General features: G+C 42.6%; 1 protein-coding gene across 1 annotated transcript; it reads right to left on the reverse strand.

Annotated features, from left to right (window-relative positions):
* Positions 1-283: 283 nt before the first annotated feature.
* Positions 284-4194, reverse strand: LOC107702935 (leucine-rich repeat transmembrane protein FLRT1-like). Its single transcript, XM_016505382.1, has one exon. It carries the CDS (start codon positions 4088-4090, stop codon positions 2006-2008), a length of 2085 nt encoding a protein of 694 aa, XP_016360868.1. The 5' UTR covers positions 4091-4194; the 3' UTR covers positions 284-2005.
* Positions 4195-6772: the final 2578 nt, after the last annotated feature.

Raw genomic sequence — 6772 nt, forward strand, 5'->3', positions numbered from 1 at the left:
ACTGCTGTAAAACCAGAGCATACTGAAACGCCATGAAGTCTTGATTAATTTCCATTTCTGAAACAGAAGTTAGGAGTAGTCCTTTGTGTAGAGGGAAAGGCGTAAGACAAAGTGCCAACACAACAGCAGACAGCAAGAAGATGACAAAACATTTCATGCACGGTTCAACACCACAGGCTTCATTTCCGTTAGGCCTCTGCTTCAATATATAAAGCAATAAACCCCCGTGAAGCCGTGGTTTACAGTGAATTTATAACAGCTAAGGGGCGTTGTTAGGCCATGTTTTATGTATATAATCTCTTGCTCTTTCTCAGTTTAGAACATTCTACTTCTATCTCTCTCTCTTTCTCTATCTACCCATCTTTCCTTTCCTGTTTTTAAATTCTCCTGAAGTCCTCAACTACATGAATACAGCAGAGCAGAACAGAAATGTCATGGAGGCTCTTTCGTAAAAAAAACCCACACATAACTTTTCTCTCTGTCTACTTTAGAACCATTACATAAATGGTCTGATAAGTTTTCCTTAATTAGTGTTCTGTTCTGCTGTTGGCTTAAATGAATAGGTTGAAGACACTGACAAAATGCTTAATTTCTACACGAGGAAAAAAAGTGAATTTTTTTAATTAATCAAAAATGCCTCCGCCTTACAAAATTATACAACATACTGATGCACTCTCTATCTCCCACAGTGATGGTCCACAGTGTTATGGTTCAAATTCCTGGTTTCCCTCGAATAACCTCCATCTTCTCCCTAAGAATCGTAGCAGAACAACCGCTGTGGTTAGCAGCAAGGCCATATCTTTATCTACAGTGACATTTGGAAATGTACGTCAGTGATTTATAGAATTTAATTTTGTGCTAAGTATGTGGCTAAGTAACCTACAAAGAATGAGCCACCTTAACAGAACACTGGTTTAGTCTCTGTGCATTATAGGGGACAATCTATTGAAACAAGCAAGTTTTGTGTTTTTGTAGGAAAAGGTTCTTTTACATTAGTGATACCCTTGTTTGAAAATTATAATATAACTATCAGCAGGGCTATATGACTTCAAAATTAAAGTGAAACAAGTTTAAAAAGAGCAAACAAAAACAAAAAATAATAATTTGCATTGTTTGTATCTATCAACACACCAGGGTTCAGTTGCAATTTTTAAAAATCGAAAGTTCCTCAAGACACAAAAACACGTTTCATTTGTCCTCTCAACTTTACACCAGTCTGAAACTAGAACAGTCATCATAACGCTTGTTGGACGTTATCATAGTAGCATCAGGCAGTTTTCAAGTGTAGAAGAATTCAAATGAATTTAGTTTTTGAGGCATTTCAAACCTTGCTGTAGTTTTTGAGGGCCATGTCTCTGCTTGGTCCAGACACTCCAACTTTATCAGGAATAGTACTCGTGTTCTGCAGCTCATATCTCCAAAAAAAAAAAAACTGTGCATGTGAACCTGTGCATTTCCCAGAAGGATCACTTGCAACAACACATTTCCAGTTTCCTCTGAGCGAAGAGGTTTTCTTGCTTGATGCAGGATTCATGTCAATCCTGGTTCAAACCCTTGACTCAGGAGCTTCATCTCATAGGAGACAAAGACTAAAATGTACAGCGGGTTGGTTATTTCCTGTGAGAAGACTGCCTCTCTCCCATATATGCACTGAGCTTTATGAACAATCTGTGAGCTGAATGCGGTGTGGGCTGCCCTTGAATCCACCTCAGTGCACCAGCCAGAGATAAAAGAGCAATGTCAGGGACTCTGATCATTACACCGCGAGGTGAAAATAGCATTTGGTATCACCCCCTGAAATGGCATCACCGCCTCCTGGCACCACATTTATAATGCTTCCTATAAGCATCTGGGCCAATTAAAAGCTTTATAGTGTCATGAACAGCAGGCTACATTGTAATGGAGACCAGAAGGCACAAAGGGGATTCTGCAGAGCCCATGTTGATTAAAATCTGTGTATCTATGCAGTACATGACTCCTAATTATGGTTTCTAAATCAAAGCTATCATGTGTAAGAGTAATCTATATCTGGAATGCCTCCTTCTCTATAGCCACGGTTGGTACTGTAGCCAGAGTTGGTCATGTTTTGGGATGGCGTGTATAGACCCGTGCCATTCGAGGGGAAGATGGTGTGTATAATGTAATCTTCTCTCACTGGTTTCGGTTGAAGGGGCTGTCTTGTTGCCATTGGTGTCATCTGCAATCCTGGACCTCTGATCTCTAAGATAGTATTGTCTTTCTTTGTGCCTGACTCAATGTAGTCATCACAGTGTTTGCTCTTGCGAGAGCTACCATGGCTGTAATGGTCTCGTGATGTGAAATGTCCTGCACGGTGCCCATACCAGCAGAAAATAGCAATGATTAGAGCAAGGGAAACTATTGCCGTAGCACCTCCAATAATTCCTGCAAGTGGAAGCGAAGTAATTTGATCAGAGCTGTCGTCTTCACCCTCATCATCAGGGTGGCCAGGATCAGACGTTTCTGTTCTGGCACAAACTGGAACCTCATTTGGTTCTGTGTCGCCCCCAGGCAAACTACTCCTGCTTCCACTGTTAGACACTAGAGGCACCATGCAGATGATGTAGCTGGAAGCAGGCTGCAGGGAAGTGAGAAGATACTCCCGCCGGTCACCCCTAACCAAGGTTTCTGTGATGGACCCCATGGCAGAGCTGGTTCCTTGGCGGAGCCAGCTTAATCGAAAGGAAGAAGATGTTTGCGCTATGCTCCAGGTAACACGGATACTGTTGTGAGAAAGGGGTTTCACATTCAGGGCCAGGTTCTTGCCCACACCGCTGCTGCTTAATGTGTAGTCCAGCCCTGTTTCTGGGAGACTGAGGCCTGGTCGCTTGGACCTGAGAGTAAACAGGGACCCTTGAGGGGGCGAAAGAGTGGTAGAAATGGCTCCCGCCGCTCCTCCACTCACCCTGTTACCACCAACGCCGACTCCTGTACCTACTCCTCCACCACCAGCAGCAGCCAACTCACATTCATCCATCTGATTCGTGAGGTCTCTAAGCGCCATGTCTCGGACACGCTCTGGTGTCTGGCAGATAAAGCCTCTAACTGTAATTGTATTCCCCTTTGCTTCCAGCCAGTCGTGCAGCCAGCGCAAGTTGCACCCACAATGCCATGGGTTTCCTTTCACAAGCAGCTGCCCCAGGCTCTCCAAGTCCCTGAACAATCCTCTGGGAAGGGTGGTCAGATTGTTTCCAGAAAGATCTAGGCGCTGTAGTCTGCGCATTCCATCGAGTGATCCCCGAGGCATGTGTATGAGGTTATTGTCCTGAAGGGAGAGTCTCTGCAGGTGGGCACTGGGCAAGTTAAGTGGGGGTGTTTGAAGTGAATTACGGACCAGGGAGAGTTCTGTTAAGTTCGACAAGCGTGAGAAGGTATCATCAGCAATGCGTTGATTAGCTAAAAGATTACCATCCAAGACCAGGCGACGTAAAGAGGACAAACCCCGGAAGGCATGCGTAGGAATAGTAGAGATTCGGTTGTCGTCTAAACGGAGTTCTTCAAGTGAGGCAGGAAGACCAGATGGGATGCTGGAAAGGTGGTTTCTGGAGAGGAAGAGGAGACGTAACCGAGGGTTGTCCGCAAAGGCCTGGTCCTCAATACTCACTGTAGAAACAGAGTTGTCGTCCAGATGCAACTTTTCAAGGAGTGGAAATCTAGCAAGTGCAGCCCTTTGCAACACTCGAATGTTGTTGTCCTGGAGGTGAAGCTCTCTTAATGAAGGTGGCAAATGCATGGGAAAGTCATCAAGCTCGTTATCATAGAGATATATAACACGCACGGTGGTGTGATGCTCCAAGGACCTAGGAAGCCCTGCATTGTCAATGTGATTGTTCTGGAGATAAAGGACAGTTGCAGATGGTGGCAGAGGTGGGATTGCGCTCAATCCACGGTCGTTGCAGTAAATAAAGTCCTCATCACAGCGACACACAGATGGGCACACTATGTCACCTTCGCCATCTAGTCCCTGCGAAGATGCTGCAGTCATCTCCAGTAGCTCAGCCAATACTGTGAGGCACAGGAGCAGGAAGAAGAGCAAGTCTCGAAGCTCTCCTATACCTTCAGGAGCCATCATGCAACCAGCAAGCTCTCCTAGCCTCCACTTGCCTTTTATAGCACAATTCAACCAATATAATGGTTCTTTACACTAGATGATTCAGAAGTCAATTTGGTCTTGTGGCATGTTTTCTTTTACCCTGGAAAGAGAGAAGAGTGAGAGAAACACATGTTAGTTAGCAAGTTAATGCCCTGGACAGATTTTTATTTTCCAGTAAGTCAATGAAAGGCCATCATCATATGCATGGCAATACATTTTAATTAACTCATGACCAATTGCGTAGTCATGCTAACTATCTAAACCATTTTGCATAGTTGCAGTTCAATAGAAGTTTGAACCGATGGCCTCAATTACTGATGCACTTATCATCAAGTATTAGAACACTTAATTGGAAAGACTGACAAAAAATGATGTTTTCCTCTTTGATTATCCTATCAGTATCTTTTTAAATACATAATCATCAACTTATAAAATTCAGCCATTTACCTAAGACCTAAAAGGATTTCTTACTCTGTGGCTTCCTTTTGTATTACAGCCTTAATTTTTATTCTAGCCATCACAATTCTAGAATTATTAACAAAAGTGTTAATTAGCTTCCTATAGCTCCAGCTTGTGGCTGATTCTTACCAAATATTGTGCACAGCCTTGTTACCTTGTATTTATGTGCTAAATGTCATAACGTTCAATCATTACCAATGCAACAACTGCTGGTGGCCATTTTTTTTTTGGTTTGCACGATTAATTTTTCATGGCTAGGCTAGCACTTGGCCTAAAGAAGATACACATCAAATTTTATTTTCCTTTCTGGACAAACTGTTGCGGAGTTATGTCAGGTTTTTAGTTGTAGCGCCCCCCGTGGGCAGATTTTGACACAACTTGGCGTGCATACTCAGAATCTCTTGTTGTCTAGCTTTGGACATTGTATTGAGATAGGTCAATTAGTCAAAATGGGCAACACCAGAGCATTTAATTGCTGTAACTCTTTATAATGTTTTGATAAATCAAAACATTTTGGATCGCTTTTTATCATGAGGGTCTTAAAGGGGGCAGATGAGGGTCTTGATGAGGATTCATGTGAATCAATTTAACGACTTGAGACATTTTTGGAGACTCAGTTTTAGGGTAGAAAAAAAAATTAGCAAAACAGTACAAATATAATAGGGAGAATGTGGAACTAAGGGTTAGTGTAAATGCAGTGCATGTCTGTTTGCACGCTATTATGTTGTTTTAAATTAAACATCTGGTCAAATGAGACTGCCAGACAATATTGGGTATTTGGGTCACTTCATACAGTGCATAGATGAAGGATCAAGAGAGAGGGGGAGAGAGACTGATTTGCAGAGAGAGTGGAGGGATTAGTAAACATGTGTGTTTGTGACTATCTGGATTAGGCAGGTGTTTTTGCTTACAAAGTTCACACTCTTTTACATTCAGCCTCACCTGGCAGCAGAGACATAACATTAACGTATATTTTCTAGAGCAGGGTTTCCAACCTGAGGGCTTTAGTTGGGGAATGTTATTTTTAAACATTACTGATATGCTATTAAATGTTATAAAGAATACCTTAACAACTGAAAAGCATGTTCAAGAACGACTCACAGTTTATGGAGTAGAGCCCGTGTTGAGGAGCATTACAACCATTTTTGCATTCTTACATTGGGGTATATTATGTGCAACCCCAGCTCTTTTGAAAAATATGCGTGTGGTGACATTTCTGCAAAGGTGAAATGTCCAGTGAGTGGCTATAAAAGTTTTCTCAGAAACAGGTGGACGTGAATCTGGTGACGTGTTATTACGTTGGTTGTTGCACTTATCACAGCAGTTCGGAAATTAAATGTCCGCTGAGTGTCACTAAAAGGTTAATGCTTTATCGTGTTTGAAAAACCCTACTCTAAACCTAACCACTTGTGTTAACAAATGCAAATGGGTCTCATACCCGAGTGTACCAGATGAGCTACTGAGCAAGTTTACTATGTCAAAAAAGCCATACATATGGAGCTGGTTGTTCGAGGTGTTTCGAAATTGTGCAAGGAACCATGTGAAAATAAGTCTTCATGAATCTATAATCTGCCCCTGTAATCGTAATTTGTGTGAAAAGGAATATATTCATTGTGTTAGTATTTCAGTATTTCAGTGTTTCTGATGGAAATTGAGTTGAGTTCTACGTATAGGTTATAGGTCAGTCGTGGCATAATGGTTGGAGAGTTGGGCTTATAACCCAAAGATCGCGGGTTCGAGTCTCAGTACCGGCAGGGAGGAACCCATACTTGGCTACACATCGCCTCACTTTTGTTTTTAGAGTTTTGCAAAAATGTAGGTAGAGGAATGTTTTTCCAATAAGCCTATGTTTGTCAGACATCACTATACCCACCAGAGCAAGAGACCAGGAGATTGAGTGTAATTGGACCATCCATCCAGATGGTGTCATGGTGTGTATGTGTGCACATACAGTACATCTGTTCATGGCATGTGTAGTGTCTATGCATGCCGTCCTCTGTGTGTATATGAGATGTTTGGGGGCATGTGTGTGGAGGCGAGTGAGGAGTGTGGCGTAGTCACAAGGGTAGTCTGCCCAGACAGGCTGTCGCCTTGGGGTGTCTTGCTCTGTCTCCTTTCCAATATTCCTGCCAGTGGAAGGGCAGGACAAGACTATATCAATTTACATCCAGGGACTGTGGGACAGACCACAGAAACAAGTGA

The sequence above is a fragment of the Sinocyclocheilus anshuiensis genome, unplaced genomic scaffold, assembly GCF_001515605.1.
Source record: "Sinocyclocheilus anshuiensis isolate Anshui unplaced genomic scaffold, SAMN03320099.WGS_v1.1 scaffold238, whole genome shotgun sequence".
NCBI lineage: Eukaryota > Metazoa > Chordata > Actinopteri > Cypriniformes > Cyprinidae > Sinocyclocheilus > Sinocyclocheilus anshuiensis.

What these genes read in the sequence shown, in the direction of transcription:
- LOC107702935 (XM_016505382.1), bottom strand. Translation starts at nt 4,090, where the DNA reads ATGATGGCTCCTGAAGGTATAGGAGAGCTTCGAGACTTGCTCTTCTTC.